Below are 14,923 nucleotides of genomic sequence, written 5' to 3'. Positions count from 1 at the left end.
TCCTGAGCAAATGCGTAGGTAGGGCAATGAATATTACCCAGTCATTCTGTTTAAGAGGACATACATGTGAATTGTTACCATGCTTCTTGATTATAGAAAGCAGCTCTTCATATTTTTCACTCTAGAAGTGCTTCTGCATTGTGAGCATTTAAAATATTTTTGTTCCATATAAAATGAAATTTTGGCTGTATTAAAGTAAATGGTGAAACTTGCATTTACTAGGAAGAGACAGGATTTCACTTTGGCAGCTTCAGTCATGCAAGAAGGTTCTGTGTCAGCATGGAAATGTTACTTGTGTTTATGAGAGAGGTTATGAATAAAAAGCACCTGCAGTATCCACAATACAACAATTCAGGGTCAATAAAATTTCCTAAAGGTAAAACATTTTTTCTGTTCCAGGTTTTAGGAACTGGTTCAAATTAATAGGGGCTTGTCTTTTGTCATGAGTGAGGCATGATGAAAGGGCATGATTTGAAGTACACATACTCAATTTCTGAAAAACTTTGTACTCTAAGGGTTCTCAGATACAGGAAGAGACTGCCCAGAAAGGTTTGGGAGTCTCTGTCCTTGGACATATTAAGGACGTGACTGGAGATGGCCTTGAGCAACGTGGCCTAGTTTACTGTGTGATGAGCAGAGTCCCTTCTGGCCCTTGGTCCATTCTGTGGTTCTGTGATTCTGTGAATAAACGTTTAGCACAACAGCAAACATTTAGCTGCCATTCGTTTTCCTCTGCAGACCTGCTGTCAGAAGAAACTGTTCTTCAGAGGCATGCGATGTCTATTGGCGGACAGGGCCTTGGAGGCCTTGCAGTGTGGATTGTGGGAGTGGATTTCAGTCAAGGCGAGTGTATTGTGTACACAGAAAGACCAACCAACCTGTGGCTGATCAGTATTGTGGATGGAAGAAGAGACCAGTGACCTGGCAGCACTGCAATGTCACATCCTGTGGCAGTATGTAAATATTTATTTATATCTGAGCATAGTAATAGTTTGTAGCATTTATATTAGTGACTCACCATTGTACACTGATGATTTTCAAGCATTTGGTTGTACATCTCAAAGGTAAAACTTACCTCTCCAAGAACATTTTGTAATGCTAGGGTTATTTTTCTTCACGACTCGGCCAGTTTGATATTAAAGCCTCAAAAGCACTTTTAGAAACAGGATTTTTAGGAAGTTGTTTTTATGCAAACTTCCTACATGTCTGCCAGTTGTGACTCATTCATGAGCCTCTGAGCAAGCTGCTAATTCCTGAAAGGTGGGGTAGTTCTCTAAAATATATGCAGTGAGATCACACCTCTTATTTGTGACCTACTTTAGCTGTTCTCAGAAATGCCAAGTAAAATAATTACAAAGCTACCAGGAATCCATCAGTTGTTTACAATTATGATGATTAGTTCTACTATTTATCTTTTGTCCATTATAAAATCTTTTAATATTTAAATATATTTTTCAGAAGGCGAATGCAAGGATACAACTCACTACTGTACATTTGTAAAGCAGCTAAAGTTATGCTTGATAGACATCTACAAACAAAGATGTTGTCGGTCATGTCAAGAAATGTAACTCTTCTATGGAAAGTTCATGATGCTGCAGTGAAGAGATGAGAAGAGAGGTTCATTACACTAGCCTGCTCAAATTATATACTTGTAAATAAATCAGACATTAGTCATAACAGTTAAATGGAAACATGGGGCTAATGAAAAAACAGTATTGCAGATTGATATGCTGGACAGGGTATTTTTTCTGGGATCTTTTATTATCCACTCTTTGTAATGGAACTTTTAAACATTTTAAACAATGTTTTAAACATTTTTGTGTCTGGATAATGAAGATAGTAACGTGGCAAATCATCTGTAAAATTTTACAGGCTAACATGTTATAATTTTATCAGGGGAATAACATTATCTTTAAAAGCACCAGGTAGTGCTTACTGTTCATAACTTCTGAGAAACAGTCACAAAATCCTATGAATAATTTCGGAATGCAGCAATGAGTGACCCCTAGTTTTTGTTTTTATTGTTTTATCAAATTTAACATGATTTTTGAATTCACAGAAACTGTGGCTTGTAGCTGTAAACTTTTTGGCAGTTACTTCATTTTCATAACCAGCAAGAGCCTAAGGGTCAGTCTCACAGGATGTTTTACTGAGATTAGCTGTCAGATGGATGCACAGAAGTACATTTCATTTTTTGTGCTTGTATTTATGTGCATGCAGTAAAAGACATTGTAGATGCTGGTATAATTTTCAAAACAGCAATAGATCTGTTTTGAATAAATGAAATGTCATTTTCCATTGTTTCTAATCTTCTGCTCCAGTCACTGAATGAAGTACAATCGAAGTTCTGGCATGATCAGACTTCTCTACTGATTTTAAATTAGAAACAAGGCTTTCTTGTCAGAGCTGTGAAAGAAACATTTGTGAGCACTGTTCTCTTGCATGTAGTCAAATGGAGAGCCAGTAATTAGCCAAACACACCTGTCCGATTTTCTGTCTTGAAAATTTTATTAATACTTTATTAATATAAAGAAATACTAATTATGAAGACAGAAAAGTGCAGAAAGTCTATTTTGAGGAATTTTCCATCACGATGACTTTTCATCATGAGCATGAACCAAGCAAGTCTTTGCAAGTTGACAAATTCTGATTACAATATTCCTGGGTATATTATTTTTCTGCATCACAGATGATGTTTCGTTCGGGCTGTAAGCAGAGAACCCCATAGGAGGCAGCAGACAGCTTTTTCTTTTGTATGTTTTTCTTTTCCACACTACTGCACATGTTGGAGGCTGAATGTGAGTCTTGACTTGGATCTGGTGTTACATTACTGAACCACACTACATTCTAATTAGTGGGCATGCTGTCAGACAGTTTTAGAAGCAGCATTCCTGCACAATGGGTTTGCATCACTGAAAATTAGATTAGCACTACTGTATAGAAAATGTTTAATGTGGACTATCGTGTCCAAGGCTGACTGCAAGGAGAGGATATTCCTGATCATTACCTTTTTAATCAGCAATGGGTCTTGATTGTTTAAGCAGTTTTTTTTTTTTTTTTAAATTAAAAGAAAAACATTTGTAAGATACTTTTGTAGATATTTATTGTCTGATTTAAAAGTGCAATATTTTGTTTTGTACAGTGTTTAATAAAGATTTTTGGACATATATTTTTTCTTATTACCAAAATTTCTTATTCATGTTTTTCCTTTATATTTAAAGTTTTCAAATGTTAACACATAGAATTCTTTTGTTGTTTTAATTTTGTCTTTGGTTAAGTATGCATGATATACAGAAGCAGTGCTGTAAATGTTTGTTATTGCACTTAGCATGACATTCCTCTGTAGATTATTTTATTGCTTCTCCAGTAACTGAAGATGTCTAATACTTAGCTTCCTTGAACGTAGTTTTGATATTTCTGAAATAAACTCTACTTTGATTATTCAACATCTTGATTTCCCAGAGATTTTTTTATTACTGTGATTTTCACAGTAGCTATGCTTTTCTTCCAAGGACTGTTCTATTCTACCATGTCCATAATTCTAGGATTTTCAAAGCTAAGATTAGTTCTTATTTTTGACAGTTACCAGACAGATTCTCAGCTTTGCACTGCTGTTAAGAGGCAGCATAGATGTTACCTGACTGAAAAAGTGGGAAGGAGATTTTGCCGAGATCCAAATAAGTCAACTCTGACTCACTGAAATCAAGAATTGCGATTCTGCAAAAAGGTGGAATAAAGTTTTGTTTCTTCGCCAGGCCTTCATGTACTGCACTGAGCTTGTTAGAGCCAACAGAATGGCTCTATGTTTTATACTTGGATGATGGCAATAGCTATAGTAATAAATTTGGTTCAGAATATCCAACATATATAGTCTTTAGAAAGAAGATTTCTGTAAGTATTGTAAATTGAAAATGCCTAGCAATGAAGTAGTGTTTTAGAGTTATCCTAGATGGTAACACTTGCAAAGGGGCACAGGTCTATTTCCTTTTCTTTTTGTCACCAACTCATTCTTCCTCTGTAGTCTTAAAAAAAATAATAATGACATAGAGCATAGTGCATGAAGAGCACTTTTGGAATTGCTATTGGATCCACAAGTAACTTCCGCTTTTACATCTTGGCTTAGCATGACATCATAAAATATTCTTTTAACAGCTGTTATTTTGAGAAATATTAGTTTTCCAGCCTGCTGTTCATTTTCTGTGCATTTCAATATGTTGCTTATGAAAAAGTTGACCTTAAATATTGAATACTGTCTAAAGGTTTATAATATCACTTGATGCTTTTCCTGGAAGCATAATCTCTAGGGTGTGGCTCTTTCAACTGTAATGTAATAAAGTCTGTTCTCTTTTACTACTAAATTTAGGGGAAAACATAAAGTGTAAAATGAAAGGGAATATGCTCCCTCCACCCAAAAAAAAATATCTTCAAACACATTTGCAGAGGAACTGTTAAATGTGTCTGAATATGCCCTTCACTTCCTCTCAAAATGTTTTGTGCTGTGCTGGTAGGTGGCAGCAAATGCCTACCCACATGTTGTTTTTTTCTTATTTTATTTTTTTTGTTGTGGGGGAGAAGTGACTTAACTACAAAAACAGCTGTAATATTACAAAAAGCATCTGGGGCTAACTCGTAGACCCTGAGGACGAGCCATTTTCAGCAGAACACACAGGCATGCATAACTTCACGGATTCAGGTTGCATTTCTCAATGAGTCTTTCTTCCTCCCTAGAAAGGAGAGCTAGGAGAACATTAAGAGTTTCTGTAAACTTCTCACAAGGTACCCATATTGCGTGTAGGATATAGAGCTGGGCAGGTATAACTGTGGGATGTTTTGACTGTTTCTTCACTTGGGGCTAGACAGAGAATGACTCAATTTTCATGAAGAAAATGTATCTGTACCTTCTGAGGTACAGAAGGATGATAATGAACTGGACTTTGTCCTGTCCTGTTTTTAGGACATCACAGCTTTACATTGGTTTTACTCATGCCCAATCCAAAACACATCTGTCAGCTGGTGAAATGAATAATCTTCAGTGAGAAAAGTTTAATTGAATTGTTGTTTCATTAACAGATTAACAAAGTATCATATTACAAAAACATAGGACAAAGAGAGAAATTACCTAAAAATAACCAATGCTCTAATACTGTCTGGAGCTTTGTCATGCAATGCTTTATACGCAGCTAATATGTTCAGTTCAGGTTTTTTCCTTGTGTACAATCCAGTTCCTGCTTTCAACATCTTTCACTGATCTTAGTCTACTCATGGGTGATTTGTTTTATGAAATACTAGTACATAATTATTCAGAACCCAAATGATTTTCCTATAACAATATGTACAAGATGTGCAATACTGAAAAAAGCCATACTGCAGTACTGTGATAGAAAATGATAAATACTGTTAATCAAAAAAAGTATTTATTGGGACTTGCTTAACTCATGAATATAACAGGACTGAAATCAGTTCATCTAGTTTTACCAAAACCAGGTAAAGACATTGGGAGAGAACTCTAAATAGTTTATACAGAAACATAATCACTATGTATACAATTTCTATTAAAATTTATTTTCCTTCATATTTGTCACAAGTAATTTTTGAACAGCAGACAGTCTGAAGCCAGGCTCTTGGTGGTGCATCTGAGTTGACTTTGTTTGTTTTAACTTTTACATTATTTTTTGTTTTTCTACATACAACTTTTTTTTTTTTCTTCCATTTTTTCTTTAGACTGCCTCTGCAGTGACAAAAGGCTGTTTAGCTTTACAAATGAGGTAGCAGGATCAAAAATTGTTGTGGATGGGTGTTAAGTTTTTGAGCCTTATTCTATTTTCTTTCTGACCATCTGAATTATAGCTTGAAAAACAGCCATCTGTGAAATCTCTTTGAGAAATTTGATTTAATTTGCACACCAGGTATAAAAATTACTAGGGAAGGAGACACATTTAGCATGTTCAAAGCTTTGTATCTGGCAAATTAGGGATTAGAGTTTATAGACCTGATGTATGTCAAAGTGATTTCATGTATATGTACAAAAAGAGCAAGGTTACTTCTTGTTAATTGCTATCAGAAATTGCAAGGTGACCTTTATACTCTGAACCAGGTGGAAGGAAAGTAACAATGACAAAGCAAAACCCAGGTTTTTAGAAATGCCTAGGTGGGATAAAATGCAATCTCATAATATAATTTGAAAAAAACAACAACAACAACAACTCATATCAGATTACTCAAAGTCTTAATAAAATGAAAAAATGTAAATGAATTAGTTAGTAATCAAATAAACCTATAATACTAGGAAAAAAAAAAAAAGCTTTTATCAAAAAAAGCATTCCTATTTTGCAAAAACAATCATTTGACTTGCAGAAGATCAGAAAGAAACGTATAAGCATGTTGAGATGAAACATGATTAAATCTGGAAAGTCCAGTAAATTAGAATGCACAGTCAAAAAAGTGTAGATTCCATGTAAGATTAGTCCCACAAAACCGGGCAAATCTTTAAGTCTTCTAGTAAACTTTTGGTTTTCCTTTGATTTTCATTAAATTATCAGTTTAAATGCTTTTAAAAACAAAACTTGCATTATTTAATTCCTTTTTAATGTGATTTAAAGAAAAAGAGCTAAAGATCCCAGTTGTTTCATCAGGATGTTCAGAATATTACTTTTAAGTATTATGACACAACAGCTACTTCCTTTGGAATTTGATTACTATTTAACTCAGAAAATTCAGGCGTAAGCTGGCGGAAAAATTTATGACCATGAGAATCTGTATTTATATAGACATAACCTGGAGGAGATGGATAATTTGCTGGGCAGATCTCCTGTTTCTTCGGAGTATATTCTGTACGATACATGGTTTCATCTTGAAAATGGGCTGGATTAGGAAGAATAACATGTACAGGCTTGAAACTTTGCGCTGGAATGATCTGATGTGGTATGTAATGAGATTTGAATGTAGTTAAATCATAGAATTTCCCTGTGGGTTTCGGAATTTCCTGTTGTTTCTTAATAATTTCTTGTTGACAGATATCCCAAGCTTTAAAGTCTTCCTTCATAGTAGTATTCCCTTGGAAGGGAGCATTGGTTATTCTTGTATTAGAAATTGGTCGTATGGGGACAGCAGGAGAAATCTCATGTTTTACATAATCAAGATGGCTTGTGGAGTTAAAATCCATGCTACCTAGGGGAGGAATGTACTCTTTTGTTTTGCGGACCTCAGGCAAGGAGACCAACCATGGCTGAAAACGATCTTGGAATTCAGTGACTCCATTAAAATGAGCATTGGATATGACTTTTGCATTTTCAGGCTTGCAGCTTTTAGCAAGTGGCCCAGCTAGCCCTTTAAAATCATTACGGTGGGTTGTGAGATCTTCAAAGGGTTGATTGTTTGGCCTGTACTCTTCTTTCGATTTCACAAATTTTGGTGCCAGTTGATGAGCAATATAAGATGTGCGATGGCTCGTGGTACTATCAAAAGGCACATCTGAAAGTTTGGCCACACATGGAGGTTTATAACTTTGTCTGGGATTCAGTTCCCTAGGAGCAAAGTCATCTTGAAATGTAGTAGAATTTCCAAACTTCTCTGTAGGTGGATGGTATATATGGTCCACCTTACTAGGTTCCCTTCTTTGAACTTCCCATGACCTATAGTCATCTTTAAGGCAAAAACAAAACTTCAAAAACTTCAACAGAAATAACATATAAGTCTTATTACTTAGGAGCATTCCTTTAAAATTAAACCAACTTCTTGTACTAAACCTCGCAAACCAAAGAAAATGGATGTTAGTGAGAATGGTAATATTATCTGTGTGTTTATGATATGATAAATCTGTCTTCTATTATTGGTGTGATAAAAGCAGACAAGAAAAATGTACAATGCCTTATTTTGACAATTTCCTCGAGAAAAGAGAAAATGTTACATGTACCTATTAAGTTCTCTCCTGTGTTCATTTGCACCAAGCATTCTAACTTCCCGTTTTAATAGCTGTATCTGATTTTTGTTATCTCTTGCTATCTTGATTTTCTTCCTTGCATCCCTAGCAGATAATATCATTTATTTTTAAATGCTTTTAACTGTGGGTCCAATGCAGTACATGCAACAAATTGAGTTACACTTTATATATATAAACTTTTATGCTTTTATGCAGAATATCAAAGTTACTTGCCAGAATGTCTTTAAAGGAGCTTTAGTGCCTTTGTACTGACGCTTGTAATAGGAAAACTTCTGTCAAGACAGATCATTAATAGGATGATATGCAAGCTATACAATCCAGGAGAAAGAAATCGAAAATCAACTTTTGACCTACCCTGTGGAAAAACACTGTGCTATCTGAGCTAAAAATATCTGAAAGATATATTGTCACTTTAACTACAATCAACTTACAGCCTAGCAGGTGTATGTTAGTTTCCTTCTACCCCAAGAAACCTAGAGAAGGTTTTTTTCTTTAGAACCCATAAATGTCAGCTCTAAACAACTGGAGTGCTGAACATATTAAAGCATTATTGCCCACTTTCTATTATGTTTTACTCTCTAGCCCAAACTAAGAAATCCAGTTTCACATTGCTAACATAGATAACTCAGAATAGTACCTTCATCTTTGTTTATTTCTCTGTCTAAAGGCAGCATATATTATTACCTTGATATGTTGGTATGGTATCCAATTTTCCTCCCATAGTGTGTTTTCTCTCTAAAGGTCTTACTAATGTCACTGGTTGTATTTTATGAGCATTATAATCTTTCTGGTATGTGGTTCCCAGTTCTCTCTCTCCAGTCTTTGGTTTATACTCTTCTTGTACACGAAAAGGTCGTCTCATGGTATCATATGGCAAATAATCAGACCTGAATTGGGGAAGAGGGAAACACTTGTTAAAAATACATTTTTAACAAGTGATGAAGTCACTCTTGTCACTTTTCCATTATATGGAAAAACAACAACTTGCAATGTTTACTCTGAAAAATTAATCAATATATGTTAGAGGGTAACAAGGAGGAAAGGAAACCATACTACATAAATTTAGGGTCTCTGATGCAGCCTTTATTAAGGTGAGAAAACTTCTTCCAAGTCTTGTTCCAAGATTAAAAATATTCTTTAAACTATTTGAAAGGAGAATAGAAAAAGTTGCTATAACTTTACAAAGAAATGATCCAAAAAGCAGAAACAGAGCCAAGATCAAACTACCACAGGTGTTTGACAATATTTGGCAACATTTACTAATTGCATGAGGAGAGCAGAATATACACAGTGAAATAAATGTTCTTTCTGTTTATCTCATGGATCATTTTTATACAGGCACATTACATAAAATGGGTTTATATTATATATATAGATGTATAAACAGTACATGTAGTACACAAACAGCTTTGCAGAAGGGCATTTGACGTTTCTCTGCATGTTCCTCTTGCTTCTTTATATACAGAAATGAAGTTTCACCTGTTGCCCATAGTGCATAAAATAAAATAAAGGAGAAGAAAAGGTTACGCTCATGTCATGTTATTATTATTAAATACTGAATGAGTGCTCTGTTACTAACTTTTTGAAACATGCTTTTTAATTCTGTAAGCTTGCCGTCAGAATTTGTGCACTGATGGGACAGACTGAACCCCTTCACAGTTGGTTTTCTTCAAAATCCTAACCCTTTAGAACAGTTTGAACAAAACACAAAATATCTGTTTCTTTTTCTAAAATGTTTTGTTTTCCCCACTACCTCAAATATCCCACAGCTGTCCCACAGAAAGGTCCCTGCTTTGTCACACCTTTTCAGGCTAGATGAGACCTAGATTCCTAAAACAGGCAGAACAGTGACAAAAATTTGGGATCTTCTTTACAGGTAAAAGAGGCGGTAGAGAATCCAAATCTTTTTGTGTGTCTGCTTCACTATTTTTTATGATCTTTTGTGATAAATGTATTTCTACACTCAAAATTTTGTTTTTAAATACACTAAAAGATTAAGGAATGCGATGATTGTGTTTTGAAAACAATTGCAATACAATATTCAGTCCCCCCCTTAAACGAGAAAGTATGAGAAACTTTATAAAGTAACTGTAAAACGTTGGTTTAAAATGTTTACTTAAATGTTGTAATTCCTTCCATTTTCCCACGATGCACTTGGTACTCTTGTTTTGGCTTAAGGCTCCGGGCAGGAGAGATGTTGCTATACTTGGGATATTTTTCCACATACTCCGTTGTGAGGCACGGCTGTTGTCCATTATCATAAATCCTTGTGGGTTTATGAGGGCAGCGATGGCGCCTGGGTAAAACACATCAGATGAGATCATTTTGAATAATTTCATTTAAGGGGAAAAAACATGTCCTATCTACTGAGAATGAATAACAAGTGAGAAGGATTGAACAATGTCAGTAGTTAGTGTTTAAAGTGTTTTCTGAGCAACAAAAACACAAAATATCGTGCTAACGGTACAGGTCCCAGAGCATGGTATGCTAACAGTAATTAGCAGTATCAGTATACCCCTTGTACAGAATACAGAAGATGAATGGAGTTAACGTCAGCCATCTAGACAATGCTACCATCAAGATGCTTTCCTCTCTTTTTTTTAATCTCTAATGATACTACTACTCTTACTTGTAGAAATAAGCAACTCTTCTGCTTGTTCCTCTGACAACTGTCTCATTTTTACTGTTTTTCCTCATCTCTTATCTTTTTACTTCTGTGCACCTACTCACTTCTTTTCACCACAGCTCTTGATTAATCCCTTTTGACTAATGTTTTAATGGTAGAAAATCTCACTTGCATTTCCATCACTCCGCTGGCTATTTCTGACTTTCCAGCACCTTTTTTTCCAAGTGCTGATCAAATCCACTATCCCCCAAACTATTTTTTTTTTAGTGTTGACATCACTTTTTCTTAATAGGTGTTATTTTAATTGCACCTGATTGATAGGTGTAATACTTATTTTAATGACATCATTGTGTTCAAAGATGATAAGTATATAATGACTTGCATTAATTAGTTACTTATGCCTTGTTGTTTTGTGTAAGATATGCATGAAATTAAAATGCATGTGTTAAGATTTTCCAAGCAATAAAGAAAACATTAGATCCATTTTAATTTTTATAATAGGCACTTGCATCTCTGTAGTAGTTTAAATTGCAAGCATAGTTTTAATTTTTTATTTTGGCTCACATAGGATTATTATTTAATCTCCCCTTTAAGGAGATAAATTATGACAGGTTCAGATACGAGCACAGGGGAATAACAGGAAATAAAGCACTTTAAAAATGAATCTTGGGAAAGTCTGTAAATTAAATAGAAAAATGACAACAGAATTAGAAGAGTAGAAGTGTACAGCTCTTGCTGGGTGCAAATTCAAGTTACAGTAAGCCAAATATGCTAGGAATAGTTCAAAAGTCTGCAGAGAAATTTAGCCAGCACTAAATATGAAGTAGAAAGAAAAAAATGAATTAAAGCAGGGTAAAATAAAATACTGAAACAGGTATGAAGGACAAGACAAGACACTGAAAGAAGTCATCTGGAACTGGAGATCCCTAGAGCTGGTGTTTGGGCTACCTGACTTTGTCAGCTGAGGAGGGCAATAAATGAGGACAAAAGTAGCCCTACCTAAGAAGGCACGTCCTTTCAAAGCCTGGGGTACTTACTCCTTTCCAATCAAAGTCAAGGGACAGTCAAGTAACAATTGAGAGACCTGTTCAGAACACAGCAGGGAAAGAACAGGAAAGGCAGGAAAACAAGGAGATGAGAGCGCTATTTCTCAGCATGCTGCTTGCCTGCCACTACGTTTTCCATGAAATTCAGCTGTTACCATAGCAATAATTTTCTAAGTACAAACACGGCATGCTGTGTCACATAACGTTTAAAAATAACAGCTAAGCAACGAAACCATTGAATGTATGTTTTGAAAGCCAGTCGAAATACATGGTATCAAACCATTATGTTCTTTGCATATTCAAGCATACAGTTTAAACAAGTTTGAAACAAAGAATGCTCATCTACAAAAACTTTGTTTTTGACGATCTTTATTTTGCCACAAGCTGATCCAGAAGACCAATCACCAAACAAAACACCTCCTCTGCCTTGGTATCACAGGACTTTACAGACTGAGCTGTCACTGTTGTCTAAGCAATATTGTCAGAGCATCCCCCCATTGCTGAATGGGCATGCTGCAACAGACACAGATAGCAGAAAAACAACCTTTGCAGAGTGAGCCTGTAGCTCAGCATAAAGTTGAAGTCTGGTAAAGCAATCTGATGCACATCTCCAAGGAAAGAAGTCTTTGTAACTGCTTTAGAATTCATTGATGAATCGAGTGTCCTTGATCCAAGTAATTTCTGGCATATGAAATAATTCAGAACAGCCTCTAACTATGCACAAAATTACTTAGGAGCAGATGGGACTGTTCAGGGGGGTCCTACATCCTCCTTCCAGTGTTGTGAAAGGACTGTTGGTAGGACAACGTCCCAAAGTAGATTTTAGGCTTAAAGACTTTGTAAAATTGCCTTAATATAAATGCAAGTTAAATTTGAAGGAGAGATTTGGTTGTGTTGTTTTTGTTGTTGTTGTTGTTTGCTTCTTTTAGTTAACCAAAAAATCCACTTTTGGATGTTGTCTGACTTAAACCAATTTTTTATTTAGATAGCAACTACCTAAAACTGATCGCATAGGGGCATTGCAGCTCCCTAGCGATTCTGTGCTAAGAATCATCAATCAGAGAAGACAAATTACAGCTCTGATAAATGAAATATGTTGCTTACAATATGCCCAGAACTCCTTGAGAAACTGGATATTTTAAATGCCTTACTTGCAGTTATCTTAACTTCAGCCCCAGAGTTACTGATATTCACATGGCTGTGGTGCTAACATGCTTTCCCCCATGACTGACAGATGCCTGCTTTGATGGATTATTATTCTTTCCCTTCTTTGAGGGAGACTAATTACTTGTGACTTTCATAATGTCTGAACAGAATCTCAGCAAGATAAAATGGACAGCCTACTGGGTCTCTGGTGCCAAATGCTATTGCTCTGATTATTTTAACAGAATGATGGTGAATTTCACTTACATAGGATCTGGCACACGCTGTTGTTTTTTCATACAGTGCCAGCAAGAGCCTTGAAATTTTCCCACAGAGCATTTTCTTCCAAGAGAATTAGACTAATAATGAGAGGAGTTTTAATACTTATCATAAACAAGTTATTACAGAAAGAAAAATCTTTTTTTTTTTTTTTTTTTTTTTTTTACTGCCGACATACATGCTATGGTACATGTGGCTGAAAAGATCCATGTGAATGTTGTATTTTTTGAGGGTTGTCAGCTTTCCTAATGTTGACAGGAGACCTGGTAGATTTTAGTGGGTTTACATGTACTTGTGTTGTCAGACTGAAGGTTTAATATGTCCCCTATTTTAGAAAATTCTTCTGTTTAATTTAAATTTATTTAGGAATCTAGATTTTTAAGAAAATTACAACAAAAATGCAATAAATGAGGAAGGGTTGGCAAATAGAGAAAATAAAGCAGTAATTTATTTTTATATTGCAAAACTACATTTCTGTGCTCTTGCACATCACAATTATATGTTATGGTAGACAAATATTCCTAAGTACAGAGACTTCATCTACCTAGGGGCTTTATTCTTCCTTGAGAGCCCAGACTTGAATATCCTCCCTCTCATGTATAAATTTCTCAGTGTTTTTTGTTGAAATTTTTTGAGTTCCTTCTGAACTGCAAATGTAACCTGTTTTAATATTTAGAATGAAACAGTAGTTATATCACCATTACATTTCCTGCAAATAATTAAATGATAACTTCTACAAAGCATTAATGTTTTTGTTCCCTTTGAAATCCTTTCTTATATGCACTGCAATATCCAGGTAACGGTGCCAAGCGACCAGAGTTCCCCTGAACACAGAAACTCCACAGCTATGCCCCAGCAAACACAATGTGCTGGCTGAACTAGGAACAACTGAGGTTTGTTTCACTGACTACAAAGACGTCAGTGATGTTTATTTTAAACCACGTGTTTTGTGCGAGTTTTATTCAATTAGTTGAATTCGTATTATTTTAGTGGTTCTTTGACTTGAGAATTTTCAGCTCTCTGCTGTCTGATAGCCTTACCTCAGCATCTTCATACTGGAGCCTGAGCCAGAGCTGATACCTCACCATGAAAACAACGTGCTCTAATTCCTCATCAAGCTATGACTTTTGAAACAAATTTACAGGGCAAATTCCACCCGTGAGAAGCTTTACACGCTGCCACTGTTGTACCTCTGTCCATGGGTTGGACGTGGCTGGGGAACAGACAGACAGACAGACCTCCTGCACCAAAATGTATGGTGAGGGAGGTTCCTGCTTGGTCCAGAGATAACGGCTTTTGGATCTGTTACTTGCCCACTTTCCTGACACGAATATTGTGAGATGAGAGGATTGTTGAAGCAGAAAAAATTCCTCAGGTCTTCAGGAGCTATTCAGGTCTCATGCGTGCCCTCAGCAGTGACACGCGTGATCTCGGGATGAATTCTCTGGCATATCAGGGTTTTTGTTTATTTAATATAAAAGGCTGAATCCTTGAATGTGGTGATGAGGTGTCAATTCCAGGACGATTACGCTTCTGGTTTTTGAAGCGGACACAGGGAAGAACGTGAAATCACGAAAAGTGCTGACCCCGAGCCCCCAGACACACCAGCCGAGCCCCTGGGGACCCCGACCCGTGAGGTGCCACCCGCAGCACGCCCCCGAAACCCGCCGGCTCCCCTTGCTGCCGTCCGTGGGTCCCGGCACCGGGCACCAACCCCGCTTCCCCCCCCTCAGCCCTGCCCGGGAGCCGCGGCGCTCACCCGCAGGTGCAGATGGCGCAGAGGCAGCGCGGCGGCGCCATCTTCCCCGCGGCCGCCGCGGTCACCGTGGGGACGCTCCATGGCAACGGCTTTGCGCCGGGAGGGCCCCGGCCGGCCTCCGTCTAACGTCA

General features: G+C 36.5%; 2 protein-coding genes across 10 annotated transcripts in view; one reads left to right on the top strand and one right to left on the bottom strand.

The window, feature by feature from the left end:
• ADAMTSL3 (ADAMTS like 3) overlaps positions 1-3,448 on the top strand; it is a 201,766-nt gene extending 198,318 nt beyond the window's left edge. For all 9 annotated transcript variants that reach the window (XM_084532086.1, XM_084532090.1, XM_084532083.1 and 6 more), the window contains 2 exons: positions 739-953; positions 1,459-3,448. In XM_084532086.1, coding sequence (XP_084388212.1) covers positions 739-953; positions 1,459-1,568 — 325 coding nt within the window. In that variant the 3' untranslated portion in view covers positions 1,569-3,448. The remainder of the gene's footprint in view (positions 1-738; positions 954-1,458) is intronic.
• A 2,879-nt stretch (positions 3,449-6,327) lies between these two features.
• SAXO2 (stabilizer of axonemal microtubules 2) lies at positions 6,328-14,905 on the bottom strand. The gene is made up of 4 exons (XM_084532097.1): positions 14,793-14,905; positions 10,056-10,235; positions 8,624-8,826; positions 6,328-7,641 (listed from the first exon to the last, which is right to left on the bottom strand). The coding sequence occupies exons 1-4, from the start codon at positions 14,831-14,833 to the stop codon at positions 6,659-6,661; spliced, it is 1,407 nt and encodes a 468-aa protein (XP_084388223.1). The 5' UTR covers positions 14,834-14,905; the 3' UTR covers positions 6,328-6,658.
• Between the last annotated feature and the right edge of the window lie 18 nt (positions 14,906-14,923).

This window comes from Aythya ferina (genome assembly GCF_964211825.1).
Source record: "Aythya ferina genome assembly, chromosome: 11".
Taxonomy (NCBI): domain Eukaryota; kingdom Metazoa; phylum Chordata; class Aves; order Anseriformes; family Anatidae; genus Aythya; species Aythya ferina.
This window is presented reverse-complemented; position numbering and strand designations above follow the sequence as displayed.